Source organism: Pseudophryne corroboree, chromosome 11 (assembly GCF_028390025.1).
Source record: "Pseudophryne corroboree isolate aPseCor3 chromosome 11, aPseCor3.hap2, whole genome shotgun sequence".
Lineage (NCBI taxonomy): Eukaryota > Metazoa > Chordata > Amphibia > Anura > Myobatrachidae > Pseudophryne > Pseudophryne corroboree.
Window position 1 is genome coordinate 290,097,805 of NC_086454.1, and position 21,562 is coordinate 290,119,366.

The 21,562-nt window shown below is 43.7% G+C and overlaps 1 protein-coding gene across 4 annotated transcripts in view; it reads left to right on the top strand.

Moving 5' to 3' along the window:
• The window catches only part of BBS2 (Bardet-Biedl syndrome 2), a 240,030-nt gene that overhangs the window by 200,139 nt on the left and 18,329 nt on the right, over positions 1 to 21,562 (top strand). For all 4 annotated transcript variants that reach the window (XM_063945436.1, XM_063945438.1, XM_063945435.1 and 1 more), the window contains exons 9-11: positions 11,697 to 11,832; positions 20,105 to 20,244; positions 20,875 to 21,016. In XM_063945436.1, coding sequence (XP_063801506.1) covers positions 11,697 to 11,832; positions 20,105 to 20,244; positions 20,875 to 21,016 — 418 coding nt within the window. The remainder of the gene's footprint in view (positions 1 to 11,696; positions 11,833 to 20,104; positions 20,245 to 20,874; positions 21,017 to 21,562) is intronic.

A 21,562-nucleotide genomic window follows, 5' to 3' on the forward strand; every position in this document is an offset into this window, starting at 1 on the left:
TATCTGGACGATCTACTAATAAAAGCATCTTCCAGGGAGAAGCTGTTAGAGTATTGCTCTCTCAACTCTGCTGCTCCGGGATCATGGATGGATCCTGAACCTTCCAAAGTCGCACTTGGAGCTGACAAGAGACTGTCCTTCCTGGGGATGATCCTCGACACAGAAGTACAGAGGGTGTATCTGCCGGTGGAGAAAGCGTTGGTGATCCAAACGATGGTCCTGGATGGCCTGAAGCCAGCCCGGGTATCGGTTCATCAGTGCATTCGCCTTCTGGAGAAGATGGTTGCCTCCTACGAGGCTCTACAGTACGGAAGATTTCATGCAGATCTTTCCAACTGGATCTCCTAGACAAATGGTCGAGATCTTATCTTCACATGCACCAAAGAATACGTCTGTCACCAAAAGCCAGAATATCGCTCCTCTGGTGGCTGCAAACTTCTCACCTACTAGAAGGCAGAAGGTTCGGGATTCAGAATTGGATCCTCCTAACCACGGATGCAAGTCTCAGAGGTTGGGGGGCAGTCACCCAAGGGGAAAACTTCCAAGGAAGGTGGTCAAGTCTGGAATCCATCCTTCGGATAAACATTCTGGAACTAAGGGCCGTGTACAATGGTCTTCTACACGTGACACATCTTCTAAAAGATCAGGCCATTCAGGTTCAGTCGGACAATGTAACGACAGTGGCCTACATAAACCGACATGGCGGAACGAGCAGAGCTGCAATGTCGGAGGTAACAAAGATCATCCTCTGGGCGGAAAAGCATGCAATGGCGCTGTCAGCAATCTTCATTCCGGGAGTGGACAACTGGGAAGCGGACTTCCTCAGCAGACACGATCTCCATCCAGGAGAGTGGGGCCTCCACCCAGAGGTGTTCGCAGAGGTGACAAGTCTTTGGGGCGTGCCTCAAATAGACCTGATGGCCTCCCGCCTCAACAAGAAGCTTCGGAGGTACTGTTCCAGATCGAAGGACCCACAGGCAATGGCGGTGGACGCCCTGGTAACTCCGCGGGTGTTCAAGTCAGTGTATGTGTTCCCTCCACTTCCACTCATCCCAAGGATTCTCAAACTAATAAAGAGAACAAGTGTTCAGGCGATCCTCATTGCTCCAGACTGGCCAAGATGGTCTTGGTACGCGGATCTTTTGGAGTTACTTTTGGAAGATCCGAGGCCTCTTCCTCTTCGAGAGGACCTTCTGCAACAGGGGCCGTTCGCTTATCAAGACTTAACGTTGTTACTTTTGACGGCATGGAGGTTGAACGCCAGATCTTAGCTCGGAAGGGCATTCCGAACAAAGTTATTCCTACCCTGATACATGCTAGGAAAGGAGTAACGTCAAAACATTACCATCAGTTTTGGAAAAAGTACGTGTCTTGGTGTGAATCCAAGAAATTTCCTACGGTGGAGTTTCAACTTGTACGGTTTCTCCTCTTCCTAAAGCAGGAGTGGATGTGGGCCTATGTCTGGGCTCCATAAAAGTCCAGATTCCGGCCTTATCCATTTTCTTCCAGAAACAATTGGCTTCCCTCCCTGAGGTTCAGACTTTCTTCAAAGGGGTTCTGAACATCCAACCTCCCTTTGTTCCTCCTACGGCACCTTGGGATCTTAACGTGGTGCTGCAGTTCCTGCATTCGGATTGGTTCGAGCCTTTACAGGAGGTTGAGGTCAAGTTTCATACTTGGAAGGCGGTCACTCTATTGGCATTGACATCTTCTAGATGTGTATCAGAATTGGGAGCTTTGTCCTGCAATAGCCCCTACTTGATTTTCCATGAAAATAGAGCTGAGCTCAGGACGCGTCGGCTTTTCGTATCAACCAACCTATTGTGGTGCCAGTGGCTACTGACTACTCAATTACCTCAAAGTCCTTGGATGCTGTGAGGGCTTTGAAGATTTATGTGAAGAGAACTTCACGTCATAGAAATCGGACGCTCTGTTTGTCCTTTTTGATCCCAACAAGATTGGGTGTCCTGCTTCTAAGCAGACGATTTCTCGCTGGATCAGGTGTACTATCCAACATGCATATTCTACGGCAGGCTTGCCGTGTCCACAATCTGTTAAGGCCCACTCTACTCGTAAGGTGGGGTCTTCCTGGGAGGCTGCCTGGGGTGTCTCGGCTTTACAGCTTTGCCGAGCGGCTACTTGGTCAGGATCGAGCACGTTTGCTAAGTTCTACAAGTTCGATACTTTGGCCTCTGAGGACCTAAAATTTGGTCAATCGGTTCTGCAGGAGCCTCCGCGCTCTCCCTCCCGTACTGGGAGCTTTGGTAAATCCCCATGGTACTAATGTGGACCCCAGCATCCTCTAGGACGTAAGAGAAAATAGGATTTTAATTACCTACCGGTAAATCCTTTTCTTGTAGTCCGTAGAGGAGGCTGGGCGCCTGCCCAGCGCTTCGTTTTCCTGCAGTTGTTACTTGTTTCAGTACTGCCTTGTTCCTTGGTTAAGTACTGCATTGTTACTTGGTTAAGTACTGTTGTTCAGCTCTTGCTGCCTTGTTTCAAGCTGGTCAGCATGGTTTTTTCGATTCGGTTTGAGCTGGTGTGAATCTCACCACTATCTGTGTATTTCCTTCTCTCGAAGTATGTCCGTCTCCTCTGGCACAGTTTCTAGACTGAGTCTGGTAGGAGGGGCATAGAGGGAGGAGCCAGTCCACACTATTAAACTCTTAAAGTACCCATGGCTCCCAAGGGACCCGTCTATACCCCATGGTACTAATGTGGACCCCAGCATCCTCTACGGACTACGAGAAAAGGATTTACCAGCAGGTAATTAAAATCCTATTTTTGGTACTTACGGATAAATCCATTTCTCTGAATCCACTCGGGGACACTGGAGTTAGACAGCTGGGGTGTAAAGAATGCAAGCACAGCTGACTCCTCCCCCTTCATGCCCCCATCCCTACAGTTTGAAAAATTGACGGAGAGAAGAGGGAACATGAAAGAACAAAAGCAGTCTGGAAGGAACCAACCATACCACAACGTCAAAGATCAACCAAGAAACTATCAAATCATTAACTAAACACGTTTTAGGCAATATAACAAGAACATACCCAGGCTGACAGCACCAAGGTGGGCGCCCAGTGTCCCCGAGTGGATTCAGAGAAATGGATTTATCGGTAAGTACCAAAATCCTCTTTTTTTCTATCATCCACTAGAGGACACTGGAGTTAGACAGCTGGGGACGTCCCAAAGATCATGAAATACTAGGAAAGAACGTTTACATTACAGGGCTCCCAATTCAAAGACCCTCCTTGCCGATGCCAAGGCAAGAAGTAAGACTGTCTTCCAGCACACATATTTTAGATCTGCCCGTTCCAAAGGCTCGAAAAGGTCAGATCTCAAAAAGTCCAACACCAAATTTAGATCCCACGGAGCCGTGGGGGGATGAAAGGGTGGTTGTATTCTCAGCACTCCCTGTAAAAATGTCTGAACCTTCTGCAAGGACGCCAGACGTTGCTGGGAAAAAAAAAAAGGGCCAAGACCTGTACTTTCAGGGATCCCAACCGTAACCATCCATCCAAATCAATTTGGTGAAAACTCAATAATCTAGCAAGGCGGAATTCTGTGGGGTTCCAACCCTTAGGCTGGCACCAGTCCATATATTTCTTCCAGATCCTATAATAGTGTGCCGCAGTAACTGGCTTTCTTGCTGCTAATATGGTAGGAATAGCTGATTTCGGGATACCCTTTTCCCTTAGTATCCTGGGGGTAAATTTACTAAGATGGGAGTTCTATTTAATATGGGATGTTGCCCATAGCAACCAATCAGATTCCAGGTATTATCTTCTAGAAGGTGCTAGATAAATGAGAAGTAGAATCTGATTGGTTTCTATGGGCAACATCCCATCTAAAATAGAACTCCCATCTTAGTAAATTTAACCCCTGGTCTCAAGAACCACGCTGTCAAACGTAGGCAGTTCAGATCTGGGTGTAGAAATGGGCCCTGTGAGAGCAGATCCTCCCTCCTCGGCACTCTCCAAGTAGTCCCGCCAGTAGTTCCACCAGTAGTCCCTGCAGATCCAAGTACCAACTTCTGCGAGGTCACTCCGGAGCTACCAAAATTATCCAAGCTCCTTTCTTGTTTCACCTTTTTTAACACTCTTGGCAATAAGGGAAATGGTGGAATATGTATACCAGTTTGTATGTACAGTGAATCGCCAGCGCATCCACCGCCTCTGCTGCTGGATCCCGCATCCTGGCTACATATCTCGAAAGCTGATGGTTGTTTCGAGAGGCAAAACCCCACCTTCTTACCACTGCGTTGAAGACTTGGGGATGTAGACACCACTCCCCTGGGTGCATAGCCTGACAGCTGAGGTAGTCTCTCTCCCAGTTGTCCACTCCTGAAATGAAGACTGTCGACAGGATAATGTTGTGCTTTTCTGTCCAAGACAGAATCCTTGTAGCCTCCTTTAATGCCATGCAGGGTCTTGTTACTCTCTGACGGTTTATGTAAGCCGCTGTTGTCACATGGGTGGTCATTCCGAGTTGTTCGCTCGCAAGCTGCTTTTAGCAGCTTTGCACACGCTAAGCCGCCGCCTACTGGGAGTGAATCTTAGCATAGTAAAATTGCGAACGAAAGATTCGCAATATTGCGAAAAGACTTCTCTGTGCAGTTTCTGAGTAGCTTGTGACTTACTCAGCCAGTGCGATCAGTTCAGTACTTGTCGTTCCTGGTTTGACGTCACAAACACACCCAGCGTTCGACCAGACACTCCTCCGTTTCTCCTGCCACTCCCGCGTTTTTCCCAGAAACGGTAGCGTTTTTTCACACACACCCATAAAACGGCCAGTTTCCACCCAGAAACACCCACTTCCTGTCAATCACATTACGATCACCAGAACGAAGAAAAAACCTCGTAATGCCGTGAGTAAAATACCTAACTGCATAGCAAATTTACTTGGCGCAGTCGCACTGCGGACATTGCGCATGCGCATTAGCGACTAATCGCTCCGTTGCGAGAAAAAAATAACGAGTGAACAACTCGGAATGACCCCCATTGTCCGATTGCACTCTCACTTGCTGAGCTCGTACTAGGTTCTCCGCCTGAAGCAGTGCATTGTAGATGGCTCGTAGTTCCCTCACATTTATTGGTAGGCTGCTCTCGAACGGTGACCATCTCCCCTGAAACTGATGGTTGTCCAATACTGCACCACATCCTTTGAGACTGGCATCCGTCGTCAAAATTATCCAATCCCAGATTCCAAACCTTTTCCTCGCTGATGGGTTCTTTTGGATCGACCACCAAATCAACAAAGTCCTGGCCTGAGGAAACAAGCAAATTCTTTGGTGAAGGAGAAGATGCATACCTGCCCCTTGAGCAATCAGATTTAACTGAAACGGTCTGGAATGTAGTCTGCCGTTTTGGATCGCTTCAAAAGATGCTACCATCTTTCCTAGAAGCCGTATACAAAGATGCAGCGACACCGTCTGGTTTTGTAAAACCTGTCATACCATTTCCTTGATGTCTCGAATCTTGTCTTCCAGAAGGAACACTCTCAATTGTATTGTATCTAAGATGAGACCCAGGAATTGAATTATCTGTGTTGGTTGTAAGTTGGATTTTTTGAAGTTCACAATCCAACCGTGTTGAATTAGTATTTGGTGAGTGATCTGGGCATCCCGGATCAATTGTTCCTGTGATGGAGCCTTGATAAGAAGGTCGTCCATATACGGTATTATTGTTACCCCGAAATATCTCAATTTCGCTACCATGACTGCCATGATCTTTGTGAAGATCCTGGGAGCCGATGACAGGCCGAACGGCAGAGCTCTGAATTGGTAATGGTTTTTGTCTACTGCAAACCTTAAATAAGCTTGGTGTGGCAACCAAATTGGGACATGCAGGTACGCATACTTTATGTCCATCGAAATCATGAATTCCTGATGCTTCAAGCCCGCAATGACTGATTGTATTGATTCCATTTTGAATCTGTAAACAGTCAGGAATTGATTTAAAACTTTTAAATTTAGTATGGGTCTGGCAGAACCATCTGGTTTCGGCACCACAAAAAGATTTGAATAAAAACCCGTCCCTCTTTGTGTACCCGGAACTGGTCTGATTACTTTCGCCAGAAGTAATTTTTGAATAGCCCTGTTTAATGCCCCCGCGTTTTGAGCGCACCGAGGTAGGCCTGTAGTAAAGAACTGACTGTGATGCCGAGTTAGAAAATCTATTTTGTATCCCTGGGAGATTATACTGTTGATCCAGATTTCTGGGGAGGTTTTGGCCCAGGCTTCCTGAAACCGTATCAACAGTGCGCCCACCTTGGAAGATCCAAGATGAGCTGTAAGACCATCATGCCACTGTCTTTTCAGTGGTCTTAGAGTCCTGTTTTCGGGCTGTAGACTGGGAACGTCCTCTGCCTTCTTTTGAATCTGAATCCACCTGCCAATGTCTGAGCCACAGAAACCTTCTTGCCGATACAGCCGAAGCTGATATGCGTGGTTCTATTCTGCTAGCATCCTTTGTTGCTTGGCAAATATAAGTGGCCGACTCATGGATATGTTCCGCCAGTGGAGCAATCTCCTCCTGATTATTTTCTTCTGCCACTGTTCGAACTATCTGTCCAGCCCAGGCGACGATAGCTTTATTAACCGATCCGCTAACAATCGTAGGTCTCTGTGCTGCTCCCGCAGCCACAAAGATGGATTTAAGGGCCGTATCTAACTTACGATCTGACGCATCTTTCAGTGTAGTCACCTTCGGTATTGGTAAGATTGTCTTTTTTGACAATATAGCCAGGGACGCATCTACAATAGGGGGTAACTCCCATTTGGACATGATTCCCTTAGGCAAGGGATAATTTACCGTAAACTTTCTCTGACGTCCTAGTGGATGCTGGGTACTCCGTAAGGACCATGGGGAATAGACAGGCTCCGCAGGAGACTGGACACTCTAAAGAAAGATTTAGGTCTACCTGGTGTGCACTGGCTCCTCCCCCTATGACCCTCCTCCAAGCCTCAGTTAGATTTCTGTGCCCGGCTGAGCTGGATGCACACCTGGGGCTCTCCTGAGCTCCTAGGAAGAAAGTATATGTTAGGTTTTTTATTTTCAGTGAGACCTGCTGGCAACAGGCTCACTGCACCGAGGGACTAAGGGGAGAAGAAGCGAACCTACCTAAGTGGTGGTAGCTTGGGCTTCTTAGGCTACTGGACACCATTAGCTCCAGAGGGATCGAACACAGGACCCGACCTCGTCGTCCGTTCCCGGAGCCGCGCCGCCGTCCCCCTTACAGAGCCAGAAGCAGGAAGGTGGTCCGGAAAATCGGCGGCTGAAGACTTCTGTCTTCTCCAAGGTAGCGCACAGCACTGCAGCTGTGCGCCATTGCTCCTCATGCACACCACACACTGCGGTCACTGATGGGTGCAGGGCGCTGGGGGGGGGGGCGCCCTGAGCAGCAATATTAACACCTTGGCTGGCGAACTGACACCATATATAGCCCCAGGGGCTATATAGGTGTCTATTAACCCCTGCCAGAACTTTTACAATAGCGGGAGAAAGCCCGCCGAAAAAGGGGCGGAGCCATCTCCCTCAGCACACTGGCGCCATTTTCCCTCACAGCTCTGCTGGAGGGATCGCTCCCTGGCTCTCCCCTGCAGTCCTGCACTACAGAAAAGGGTTAAAAAGAGAGGGGGGGCACAAATTAGGCGCAGTATATATATATATATATTATGCAGCTATAAGGGAAAACACTCTCTATAGGTGATATCCCTGTGATATATAGCGCTCTGGTGTGTGCTGGCATACTCTCCCTCTGTCTCCCCAAAGGGCTTTGTGGGGTCCTGTCCTCTGTCAGAGCATTCCCTGTGTGTGTGCTGTGTGTCGGTACTGCTGTGTCGACATGTATGATGAGGATAATGATGTGGAGGCGGAGCAAATGCCTGTGAATGGGATGTCACCCCCTGCGGGGTCGACACCGGTGTGGATGGACTTATGGAAGGAATTACGTGACAGTGTCAACTCCTTACATAAAAGTTTGACGACATAGGACAGCCGGCTGCTCAGCTTGTGCCTGTCCAAGCGTCTCACATGTCATCAGGGGCTCTAAAACGCCCGCTACCTCAGATGGCAGACACAGATGTTGACACGGATACCGACTCCAGTGTCGACGACGATGAGACTAGTGTACCTTCCAATAGGGCCACCCGTTACATGATTGAGGCAATGAAAAATGTATTACACATTTCTGATAATACCCCAGATACCACAAAAAAGGGTATTATGTTGGTGACAGAAAACTACCAGTAGTTTTCCTGCATCTGAGGAATTGATATGAGGTGTGTGAGGAAGCGTGGACTTCCCCTGATAAGAAATTGATAATTTCTAAGCAGCGTACCCTTTTCCGCCAGAGGATAGGTCACGTTGGGAAATAACCCCTAGGGTAGATAAAGCGGTTACACGCTTATTAAAAAAGGTGGCACTACCGTCACGGATATGGCCGCCCTGAAGGACCTGCTGATAGAAAGCAGAAAACTACCCTTAAAAGCTATATACACACACACGGGCATTATATTGAGACCTGCTATTGCCTCGGCATGGATGTGCAGTGCGGCAGCTGCGTGGTCAGATTCCCTGTCGGATAATATTTATACTATAGATAGGGACAATATTCTCTCATTCGGTGCTGCAGAGTCATCCGCACTCTCCCGCCCGTTTGGGAGCTTTGGTATAATCCCCATGGTCCTTACGGAGTACCCAGCATCCACTAGGACGTCAGAGAAAATAAGATTTTACTCACCGGTAAATCTATTTCTCGTAGTCCGTAGTGGATGCTGGGCGCCCATCCCAAGTGCGGATTGTCTGCAATACTTGTAAATAGTTATTGTTACAAAAATCGGGTTGTTATTGCGAGCCATCTGTTCAGAGGCTCCATTGTTATCATACTGTTAACCGGGGTTCCTATCACGAGTTATATGGTGTGATTGGTGTGGCTGGTATGAGTCTTACCCGGGATTCAAAATCCTTCATAGAAACATAGAAACATAGAATTTGTCGGCAGATAAGAACCACTTGGCCCATCTAGTCTGCCCCTTTTTTTTTTTTTTATATATTATTTTTTTTTATCACTAACCTTATTTGATCCTTATTTCTTTGTAAGGATATCCTTATGTCTATCCCATGCATGTTTAAATTGCTCTACTGTCTTAGCCTCTACCACCTCTGATGGGAGGCTATTCCACTTGTCCACTACCCTTTCTGTGAAATAATTTTTCCGCAAATTTCCCCTGAACCTCCCCCCCTCCAGTCTCAGTGCATGTCCTCGTGTCCTATTGCTTCTCTTCATTTGGAGAATGTTTCCCTCCTGGACTTTGTTAAAACCCTTCATATATTTGAAAGTTTCTATCATGTCGCCCCTTTCTCTTCTCTGCTCCAAACTATACATATTGAGATTTCTTAGTCTTTCTGGGTATGTTTTGTGATGTAGGCCATGCACCATTTTAGTTGCCCTCCTTTGTACAGTTTCTAATGTATTAATATCCTTTTGAAGATATGGCCTCCAGAACTGAATACAGTATTCTAGATGAGGCCGTACCAATGACCTATACAGTGGCATTATTACTTCTTTCTTTCTGCTGCTGATTCCTCTCCCAATGCAGCCAAGCATCTGACTAGCCTTCCTCATTGCCTTGTTACATTGCTTACCTGCCTTTAAGTCATCTGAAATAGTGACTCCTAGATCCCTTTCCTCCTCAGTAGTTTCCAGTATAGTGCCATTAATACTGTATTTAGCTTTAGGATTTTTGAGACCCAAGTGCATGATTTTGCATTTTTTGGCATTAAACTGTAATTGCCAGACTCTTGACCATTCCTCTAGTCTACCTAGATCCTCAATCATTATTGTGTCAGCTCTTCCGGGCACAGTGTCCTAACTGAGGCTTGGAGGAGGGTCATAGGGGGAGGAGCCAGTGCACACCAGGTAGACCTAAATCTTTCTTTAGAGTGCCCAGTCTCCTGCGGAGCCAGTCTATTCCCCATGGTCCTTACGGAGTACCCAGCATCCACTACGGACTACGAGAAATAGATTTACCGGTGAGTAAAATCTTATTTTTTGGGCAATTGGAAACGCCTATCTGGTTGTTTACATTTTTCTCCCATCTGATCGTGGAGAGTGTGAGGAATGGGAAAAACTGCCGACTGTGGCTTTTGAGAGTCAAACAGATCAAAAACTTCAGGTTCCTTTATCCCCTCTTCATTGAAGTCAAGGACCTGTTTTACTGCCTCAACAAGGGATTCTAACCCCTTAACCTCTGAGTCCTCCTCCTGAGGACTGACTTCAAATACCTTCTCAATTGAGTCCGCCAAGAGACCCTCCTACTCCTCCGATTCCTCCTGCAGGACAGGAAGAGGCCTCTTTACAGATTTGTGCACCGACTTTTCTACCTGTGCAGGTGGAGTAAGTCTAATTAGGAATTCCTCCATAGTCTTTGAAAATCCTGCAGCCCATTGTAAATGTTGCTTGCGGTGGGCTCTCCTGCTAGCACCTGTCTAACCAAACGCTGCACCCGGCGGGAGAGCCGCGTACCGCCTGTAGTATTAGCAAACTGCGTTTCCTATGGGGTCTTAACCAGCACTGCTACTCACAGTTCTGCAGATCTCCTGAGTGAGCCGCTGATCCCTTCTACCGGGATCTTTGTCTCACATGTACTCACGAGTACCTTAGTGTTAACCTGCACCCGCTTTCTGTCAGGTGGAAATGGGCCACTGATTTTGTTAAAAGAAAAAAAAAATCTTATGGAGCAAGAGCTCCCTTTTGCTTCTACCTCCTTCAGCACAATTTTTCAAACTGGAGGGGTGGGGGGCGTGAAGGGGGAGGAGCCAGCTGTGCAAACTGTTTCCCACACTTTAACGCAGGTGTAGCCAACCCTGGTCCTCGAGAGCTACCAACAGTGCACGTTTTCCAGGTCTCCTCTTTTAAAATGTGACCGTTAGTAATAACTGCACATGTGCACCTGCCAGGTGAGCTGGAAAATCTGTTGGTAGCTCTCGAGGACCAGGGTTGGCTATCACTGCTTTAACGTGTAACACAATATATTGTGTTGGTAACATGTCAAAAGTGCAAGAAAAACATGTTAAAAGGCATCAATAACGTGTCCAAGGCAGGAAAGAACAGAACACAGTATAATGCCCTGCACAGACTAGCAGTTTTTACTCTCCAAACGGCTAGATAATAAATCTGGCTGCATTAAGGACACTAGCGTCCAAAAAGGCTGTAAATTCACAGGCAAACAGCATTTCAGGTTTTGGATTTGGTTTGGATTGCAAAAATAACGTGATTTTAGCTGTTTTTTTTTTTTGTTTGTTTTTTTTATTCAAATCCAAAACAAAAACCAATGAGGAGGTTTATGTAAAACCAAAATCCTCCAATGATTTAGAATTAAAACTGGCAAAAATGGGCCTGCGCACATCTCTTTTAGAACCCCCCCTCCCCTCTAGAAATCTGAGATTCATACATCTCCAGGTAATGGTTTCATTATTGATACAGTATGTAGGTGAACGTTCTACTTTACCCACAGTCACCGAGTAGCTGTGTATAACGTCCCTGTACACGTTTCAGTAATTTCTGATTCACCTACTTATTGGCCCCAAATACTAGGGTTCATTGATGTGTCGTGATGCAGAAGGTTAGGGTGTTATTGCACTAGTAGAACTTATTTGCTTTGTTTTTTACTGGCTTAATGGGATCTTTTAAAGGTTGATGCGCGCAGTGATCGTACGGGAGAGGTGATCTTTAAGGACAATTTCTCATCATCAATAGCCGGAGTGGTAGAAGGAGATTACCGTATGGATGGGAAAACGCAGCTCATCTGTTGTTCTACAGATGGAGAAGGTGAGGAAATGAGTGTGTTAGGGTAATAAGCTTACACCTCAACTATCAACGCCTTAGTAACCCTTCTGTCTTGGAGATTCAAAGTACTGGATACAGCCGGCCGGAGAGCAAGAAGTCACACTAGACACAATGCCAGTATAACACTGCTCTGTCCTGTGACAGAGAGAGCCTTTATTTATACCAAAAGAGAACTGGGCTTTTTCATGCCCTCCAATCACAGTGAAGAATAAAGTTAGCTAATCATATATATATTACAAGTTTCAGTGACATAGAAGGTAATATTCAGAAGACACAGTCCCAAACTATTCCTGGAGTCTGTCTTGTCAGAGAATGAGGCGATTGCTGAAGATCTCTATTTCTGTCATTCTCTGTCTCCTGGCTTCACATTCTTATCTTGTAAAGTATTTTAAAGGAAACCACCTGTTGTCTCACACATACAATACAAGCAACGATGACCTTGTAATATATGTAAAGGGACATATATACAGTCTTTAGAATATAGTGAAACATTAATACAGCAAAAGCATTTTAATCAATATTACTCTTACAAACCCCTCTTTTGATTAAAATCTTACTCTTATCCTGCCTTACACATATTGTAATAGTAATAACCTGAGCACTTCTGATACCTTATATCACCTCATATGTTATCATAAGAACCACATATGGATGGATGTCAACCGATCATTCGGAACCCATACTCCGATTAAACTATGACAATACTATTTCTACTTAAACCATTAGGGGATGTGAGCAATACATACATGTACTTCTGTTTCCTATGTTAGGTCTTTTGCATTTGCTACATGTTTCTTCCTTTGTGCTCACAACAAGCGCTTTTACTGGGGTCATACTTCTAGTAATCATTTTTCTGAAACTACAGGATAGATAACAGTTCCAAAGGATGAGCAGAATCAATAGTACTATTATCCCTATCACTGGATGTATCAGAATGTTATATGCTTTAGAGAATGATGGAGATTTACCTGTAAATATATCCCACCAATGATGCTGTACGTTTTCCCTTTTATTCTGCTGCTATTTCTGCAAATTTTGCTGCTTCTATAATTGTTTACATCTGAACGTGACGAGCTGAATAGTTTACTCTCTCTAGATGTAGTTCATGTTTTATCGTCTTGTTAATGGCATTGATAATACCTTGAACCTCTTTTGAGAACATCATTTGCCCCCCTGGTGTCACCTGTTCTGTAATATCTCTAAACTAAGTATTGTTATTAACATGTAAAAAGGATTCATGGTGACTTGATCTTCACAGCCAGCTTTACAAGGTGTATTCAGGTCTCTTTTAGCTCAAGCTTGACTGCTGTAGGGGTTATTAGCAGACCCTGGAATGGACCATCAAAGCGTGGTTCTAGTGCTTTCTTGACATGCCGCTTAGTATAGACCCAATCTCCTGGTTTGTAATGAACATCATCCTACAATGGAGACAAGATCTGGAAGAGATAGAAACACTGTATTGTGTACATTAGTCATTTGTTTGCTTAACAAGGTAACATAAGTAGTCATATCTCCATGATTACGTCACATCTGCTGGGGAAAATAACATCCTGTCTTAGGTGCTGTCAGGAATAACACTTCATATGGTGTCAGTTTGTGTTTCTTATTGGGTGTGGTTCAGAGTATAGGGCTATAGGTAGACACTCTAACCATATTTTCTTTGTTTCTGCCATTATTTCCTGTATCTTTTTTAATTTAAGGGTGCTGTTTCAGGTGTTCTACCCTGCCACTCACCTCTGACCTGTGGAGGGTGTGTGTGAAATGCCTAACTAATACCCAAATCCTGCATTATGTGTTGCATTATTTCTCCTATAAAATTAGTTCCTCTGTCCGATCAATTGTTTCTGGAACCCCATATCTGCAGACCACATCTTCCATTAGTTTCTTAGTCATTTAGTTCAGCTTCTTGCGCAGAAAAGTGTGGTTGGAGTTCTTGAACCAGGACTTCATCCATTGTTGTTACTGCATAAACTGTACATGGTGACCATTCATGATAATACCTGGATCCATCCATAAACAGGGTAAGATCTGCATTGTCCAATACCAGTTTGATAACATTATCAAGAGGAGACATCTCTGATCTCATAAGTTCAAAACAAACATGATGAAAATTTTTTTTGTTTTGTGTGTATTTCCAGAGTTTGCTGTATCTTCTGTCATCATATAGTTCATCAGATAATGTGTACTTTCTCCCCTCTTTTGAATCCTCTACTGGTAACAATGTAGCATGATTCAATACCGTACAACTTGAAATGGTGACATTCGTAGGACTCAACAGCACTACTTCGTATTTGGTCAATCTAGCTGCTGAGAGATGTTTGGTTCTTACTTGAATCAGAATTTCTATAACTGCGTGCGGTACCTGTATTGTTAGGGGTGGTTAAGCACAATATCTGAAGTCTTCTCTCTAAGTTTCAGGTGGACAGGTTGTACTGTCAGTAATCCAACATCTGTCTTTCCTTTGGACCAGAGTTTATGGTACCTGGTCTAGCCATTCTGGAAATTGATCACCTTGTGGCTTCTGTTCTTCCATCAACATTGTAGCAGCTAGTACAGCTTGTTGAAGCTTGTCGCTTGTTCTTGTGGATAATGTTATTTTTTTACTTGTATACTGTACTGTGGCTTGAATGGCTGATAACACATTGGTTCCAAATAAATTGACTTGGCAGTCTTCAGAGATGAGGAACTGCACAGATACTAAAATGACTTCTTGTCCCACACTGATTTTGCAGGATTGCTTTCTTTAGAGGGACTGTTGTACTTGCCATTCCTGTTCCCAATATAGTTTCTTGTGCTTGCAGTTTTGTTGGTACCTCCTGTTATCTTAATATAGTTCATCTTGTTCTGGTATCTATAATACAGTCCAATTGTTCCCCTCCCGGTGGGGTAACTGTGGTTGTTACTTTGGATCCATGAGAGTCAATTACTTGGACCAAAAGGTACAGTTCTGGAGCGCCTGTTTCCTATGGGCTGGCTTCAGAGGCCGCCCTGTTCTGAGCCCATGTCTTGTATTTGGAACATTCCTTCCTCATATGTCCTTGTTCATTGCTGAAGAAACACAAACCCTTTGTCTTCGCTTCTTCTGAAGAGACTTTCCTTTGGGGCTTCTTTCCTGTGTTTCTGGACATCTGTAACTTGGATCTTGTTCCTGTTTCTTGCATACATGGACAGTTATTCTGGGTACAGAGCTCTTTTCTTTCTCTTCTTGTCTTTCTTCTATGGCCTCTAAGACTTGGTGGAGTGATTCCATGGTTAAGGTAGAGGCTTCTGGTCTAACCTGGAACAATTCTCCTCTCAGGGCTTCTGAGAGATAATTTAAGAAATGTGTTTTCAAAAGCCTTTCATGTTGGGTATTGGCCACATCAAATCCTCCATCTATATGTCCTTGATGCACCATATCATGGTACTGTCTGACAGTCTGTCCACTCTTCTGTTTAACATCTGGAAATGCAGGTACTCTGTTTCTTTGCTGGTTACACCAGTGTTCTAATCTGTGCATGTACTGTTCCCCGCTTATCTTTGTCCTTTGTGCATCTTCTGCTAGTGGGGCTACTATGTTTGCAGCTGCTCCTGCTGGATATCCTCTTACTTCAGCTTCAGCTGATGAACCCAATAACACTGAGTTTAGTTCTCGAATATCTATCCAAGATCCTGTCCAAACAAGATTTATTCTCTTCATATAATTCAAATATGCATTTGGACACTTGCGTGGGTATAGAGCTCTAGAAATGATGTCATTCATGTCTGATGCAGCCCATAGTCTGTGGTGTTCCTGTCTGCTAGTCCCGCGGCATTAAGGTCTCTAGTGATTTGTACAGATACTGGGTATGCCGTGATAGTCTCTTCAGGATATGGTGGTGGCTGCATCTGATAAAACATCTGGACATGTGGTGCACAGGTATTACATGGACATGGTGTACTAAAGTCCCCTGATTGCATTTTCTTACACTGTTCTTTTCTATGTATTATCCTTGTCCCAATAGTCTGGGGACTATTTGCCAGAAACGGGTTGTTCTTAGAGATTATGGGTGTGTTCTGGCTATTGTCAGAGTGTGGTTCGTTGGGGGGTACCCAATTGTCACAAAAGGGGCAATGTTCATATCCTTCAGGTATACATTGGTGACATTGTGGACACTTTCTCTGTCTCAATTCCTTTTGCAGATCTGGATATATTGGATTGTATGGTTCTGAAGAAACTGTATACCACTTGCCATCTCTTTTCTTCAGTACCACATTAGGTTCTCGTGAGTGTAAGGGTGCTGCAGTTGTAGTCAGAGTTGGTGCTGTGTTAGGTACAAATTATGGTGGTACCTGAATCAATGGTGTCACTTGTGGTGGTGGTGGGTTTACTACTGGTGTTGGTACTGGTATCTGTATGTCCCATGCTATGTCTTCTAAAAATGTTTGTTCTTTTTTTGGGCAGATATTCTGCAGCTACTTTCTTCCACATTTCTACTTGATGTTTCTTTTCTATCCAAACATTCTGTTCCCTTAAAAAATATTTCCAATCTCTTGAAATCTAGAGTTCCCTGAGGGGAAAATCCTGCCCTTTTGAATACTTTTTGTATTCCCTTAATGGCTTCAGGACCTTCCTTTTGTCTGACTATCTCAATGGGAGTCTTGGGCGCTAGGTCCGCCATACCCTTGCTCCCCTGTGCCCCCATATGGGTTACTGGTCACAGTTACCTTAGTGCCCCCATATGAGTTCCTGGTCACAGATACTTTATGTATAGTCTGACCCTTTCAAGGTCCTTATATTCCCCTCTCTCTAGATTCAATTACCTTATATACTGCAACTTCTATTACCTCCTGTATTATTTTGTAAAGACAAAAATATTTGCCCTGCTTTTATTCATGGGCAAATTTAACATCAGTGATACCCAAATAATGCCTTGTAATTTCTTTAGATAATTGTGGTATGATGAGTGTGTTCTCTGACTAATATGGTCAGTGCGTGTTGTGCCTTTATGTGATTCTCTAATGTACACCCCTGGAGTTGTTCCTAGAAGCAGGATCCCCCGTAAGTGTGGGTATGGGATCTCCCTCTGTTTGGAATACTACAACTCCTGTACAATACACACAACTAAGATTAGACCCTTATTCTACCATTCAGTATTTTCCTAACACCTTGTACCCCCTGCCTAAGTTATCAAAGACAGTATAATATGACTAACAGCGCTTAGAGACACACTAAAGTAATTATCCCAATTTCTGTACCCTCCATCTAGAATCATAGAAAGAATGGGGAAATTGGAAACACTCTGCACCAGCTAACAATTCTTTTTGTCATATCTATGAAAAGATCCTGACTAATATCCGTCAATAAGTTATGAATCTACTACTGGATATTCAGAGACAAAATTAGTTGACCAGTAGAAGAGAAAAGAATGTCTCTTTGTTGGTGCACGTAGAATAATTAAAAATTAACTTTTAATAAATACATTAAAAAATGTCTGATAACGAAATAAAAATAATATAACAATAATATATTTATCATACATACTTTTCAGTGAATAAAGTGGTTAATAAAGTGAAATTTAAAAAAAAATCAAGGCTCGCTACCTGTATCATGTATTTATTCATCAAATAGTTTGAATATATTACTATAGATCAGAGTCCAAATATCAATCTCTGATTGAACCGTTATGTGTGGAGAAAGAGGATATTAACAACCATCAACTAAATGTTCCATAATCACCACAAGAATAATTATTCAATGTTCCACATATACTGTGTCAATATATATTGTAGTCTGCCTGGTGATTATTTACCTCCATTATACTGAGCTCATACATACATACATATAGATTGTTCATACTATATAGATCACATTCATGTTATCTCTAAGTGAGAGCCTGCTACCTATGACAGATATATCTTTATAGACTTCTTAAACTACCAGCTATTCAATAGTGTTTACAGTTGTCACAAATTAATATAAGTGTAATTATTCCATCTGTTCAGTAATAGCTGAAGTTGTTACAGATTGATACAAATATGACTATTTATCAGAATCACTGAATACTCCCTCCAGTTACATTTTCATAAGTTCACTAAGTTACTTATGAATTTTAATGAATTCCCATAACTTCAGTATATAATACCCCAGTAGATCTCATAATATGTCTGATGGTTTTATTATAAGGTATTTGACAGCTTCCGTCATTAATATAGTGAGAAAACCTTTCAATAGTGCATCCTTATAAGTTCTCTACTGAATTCACTCATATAAGTCATTCATGTTCAAAGAGTCTGTGCGTCTACTATTTCTGATACTCTGAACTTCAGGGTATCCTCTTAAAAAAATAATGTTTCCTATATATGTATGTATATCTGATGCAACAGGTATATAGAGCTGGACCATAGGACACATACTATGTATTTATACAGAAATAAAACTTACTGGATAGTATGTGATCACCTTACACCAATCTTATCCTACAACTTGTGACAGATATTTTCTACTGAGATGTGTTCCTACAATGACCACGGTTTCCCCCATCACCCTGTTTTTCACCCAAATACAACCAACAGACCTATCTGCAATTCCTACAATTTTTGATGCTGCAAAGACTGAACATTTAAGCAAAAAACAAATGCAGTTTTAACATAAGTCTGGCAATCTAGACATATAACACAAATGTCATACAAGACACCCTCCAGCCTTAGGAGCCCCGTAGGGTCACCTAGAGGAAACGTGAAGGACCCTGACCTGGAATCGCGGGTACGTATCCGGACACCTTACATAAGAATGTCCACGTATCACTTCTTTCTCATGAGAGCCAAGGTCTATATGCAGAAAAGATCTTTGGACCCAGGGGCACCTATTCCCAAGAAGACAGGACAAGCCTTTAGGTTGCATTCAGGAAGGGGTAGTCTTTGGTCCTCTGATCAATTTCGCCAGCCTTTTATATACATCTCATGTACCACTCATACAACACACTCATATCATGCAGTCATACACTAATAACGAGACAACTTATACTTTAAAGACAGAAGGTTACTGGATTCTTGGATCCCGCTAACCCGTCCCCACTGAGCCCCACCATACCTCAGGAAGAGCTGAAAGAGAGTAAGAAGGTGCCAAAGCACTTGTCTTTGCTTACCCCACTGTACAGATTTATTTCAGCTGGTTCCTGGGCATCAGCGGTTGGTCTGGTCAGTGACGGCAGGAATGTAGGGGAATCCCGGACGAGCCCCCAGGAAATGTTAGGGTAATAAGCTTACACCTCAACTATCAACGCCTTAGTAACCCTTCTGTCTTGGAGATTCAAAGTACTGGATACAGCCGGCCGGAGAGCAAGAAGTCACACTAGACACAATGCCAGTATAACACTGCTCTGTCCTGTGACAGGGAGAGCCTTTATTTATACCAAAAGAGAACTGGGCTTTTTCATGCCCTCCAATCACAGTGAAGAATAAAGTTAGCTAATCATATATATATTACAAGTTTCAGTGACATAGAAGGTAATATTCAGAAGACACAGTCCCAAACTATTCCTGGAGTCTGTCTTGTCAGAGAATGAGGCGATTGCTGAAGATCTCTATTTCTGTCATTCTCTGTCTCCTGGCTTCACATTCTTATCTTGTAAAGTATTTTAAAGGAAACCACCTGTTGTCTCACACATACAATACAAGCAACGATGACCTTGTAATATATGTAAAGGGACATATATACAGTCTTTAGAATATAGTGAAACATTAATACAGCAAAAGCATTTTAATCAATATTACTCTTACAAGTGCAGCGTGGGGTGATTTAGTTGGCATTTCCGCTATCAGTATATAGCACTCGGAGGCTGTACGGTTACAGGATTCACTACTGTGCATCAGACTGTGAACCTATACAAAAGCTATATAGCAGGAAATAAATAGGCTGTGTGGTCATTGTCGGTTTAAAAGTGCAGAGACTATTTATTAACTTTTTGTATACACCTTTATGATATCAGGTGCTATAATCTCTAAGCAGACACCGTGTAGAGGGGTTGCATTTAATTTTTATTGCCTTACTAAATGGTTGCTATACCCTGTAGGGTGGTGTAGGGGCAGGGAACCTGCGGAACTCCAGCAGCTGTGAAACTGCACATTCCAGCATGCCCTGCCAGAGTTTTGCTGTTAGGACCTGCTAAAATGATGGCAGGGCATGCTGGCATGTGTAGTTCCAGAGGCTGGTACAGCGCAGCAGTTATGCTGGAAAGGTCACGTTACAGTGGTGCTGTTGGAATAAATATCTGCTCATCTTCTTTTGCTGCAGTCAGAGGCTATCTTCCTTCTAATCAGGAAACTGCAGGGAGTCTCATGGACACCAGTGTGGAGCAGGAGCTTGTCCGAGAGCTCAGTCAGAAGAAGCAGAACTTGTTGCTAGAGCTGAAGAATTACCAGGAAAATGTAAAGGTGTGCGGTATTGGCCTGTAACACTGTACATCACCAAATACACACTGATATCTGCTATCTTTCTCTGTTCTCTCCTCTGAGCACAGTACATTGACACACTATTCAGAGTAAACCAATGCTTGTTTTGTATGACTCTTGCTGAGTCTATATCAGATATCAACTTTGTGTAAATGCTATTACTTAGTGGCCACTAGGGGCAGTGTTTCAATTTTAGGCTGTGGCAGTACACAATCATTTTAAAACAGTTAAATAGAACAGATGAACTTAATATCATACAGGGGAGTTTGACGCCAGTTCTCCCATATCAGTACCACACGATCCTCAATTTGACTCTGCTCCTAGTGATTGTCTGGTTTCTTTCCTTCATCCATTATAATCCCAGCATCATGACACAACTCCTGTCGCATGCAGCCTTGCTTCCCATTTTCCAGAACCCTCCTATACTGAAATACTTTGTGCTGCTGTGAACATCCTGAGGATGTGATTGGCTGCCGGTTGTTTTTGCTCTGTCTACATAAAAAATGTATAGATAGGTAGCAAATGTCAGTTTTCCTTGTAAATAGGTTGTGTTGTCTTTCAGATGTTATACATTTGATGACTCCACAGTGATGGTTCTTTGTCTTCCTGCAGCAGGCAGAGGCCCAAGTGAGCGAGCCTGATGGGCAGATGGGAGTGATTCCAGCTAACACCCAGCTGCAGACAGCTTTGTCTGTCACCCTGGGCTCAGACATTCAGTCTGCACATGTGGAACTGAGCATTTCAACATCAAATGGTGAGGAATAACGACATGAAGTCTAGGTATGATTAGTTATAATTGTAGAGAATGAAAGACAAGGGGCTACCATATACCACAACTGAGTGTTTCCCTTGGCAACTAACTAGATCTGAAGAACATCTCGGGAATCTTAAATTCAATTGCTAAAATTTTGGGTTATGCACAACTGGATGCAAACACTGCACCACCAACTGACTGTGTTATACGAGGGGTGTGCAATTCTGGATGTACAAAAAGCATTATATTTACAAACAAAGTGAACATTACATTTTTTCAAAGTATTCGCCAGAAGAGTCTGTGCAAAGTTGCATGCGTTCAAATGACTTGGTGAAGAAGCTAGAACAGTCTGAAGCTGGTATGTCTCCTACATGCTGGATGGAGGTCTCCACTGCAGCTTCCCGTGCCTCCAAACAAATCCCACGCATCTTGTGCTTGATTTGTGGGCATACAAAGAAGTTGCAGGGGTGCCAGGTCTGGACTGTACGGTGGATGACCAAGCTCCTGGATGCATTCATGGGCCAGAAAATCCACCACTTTCCTGGA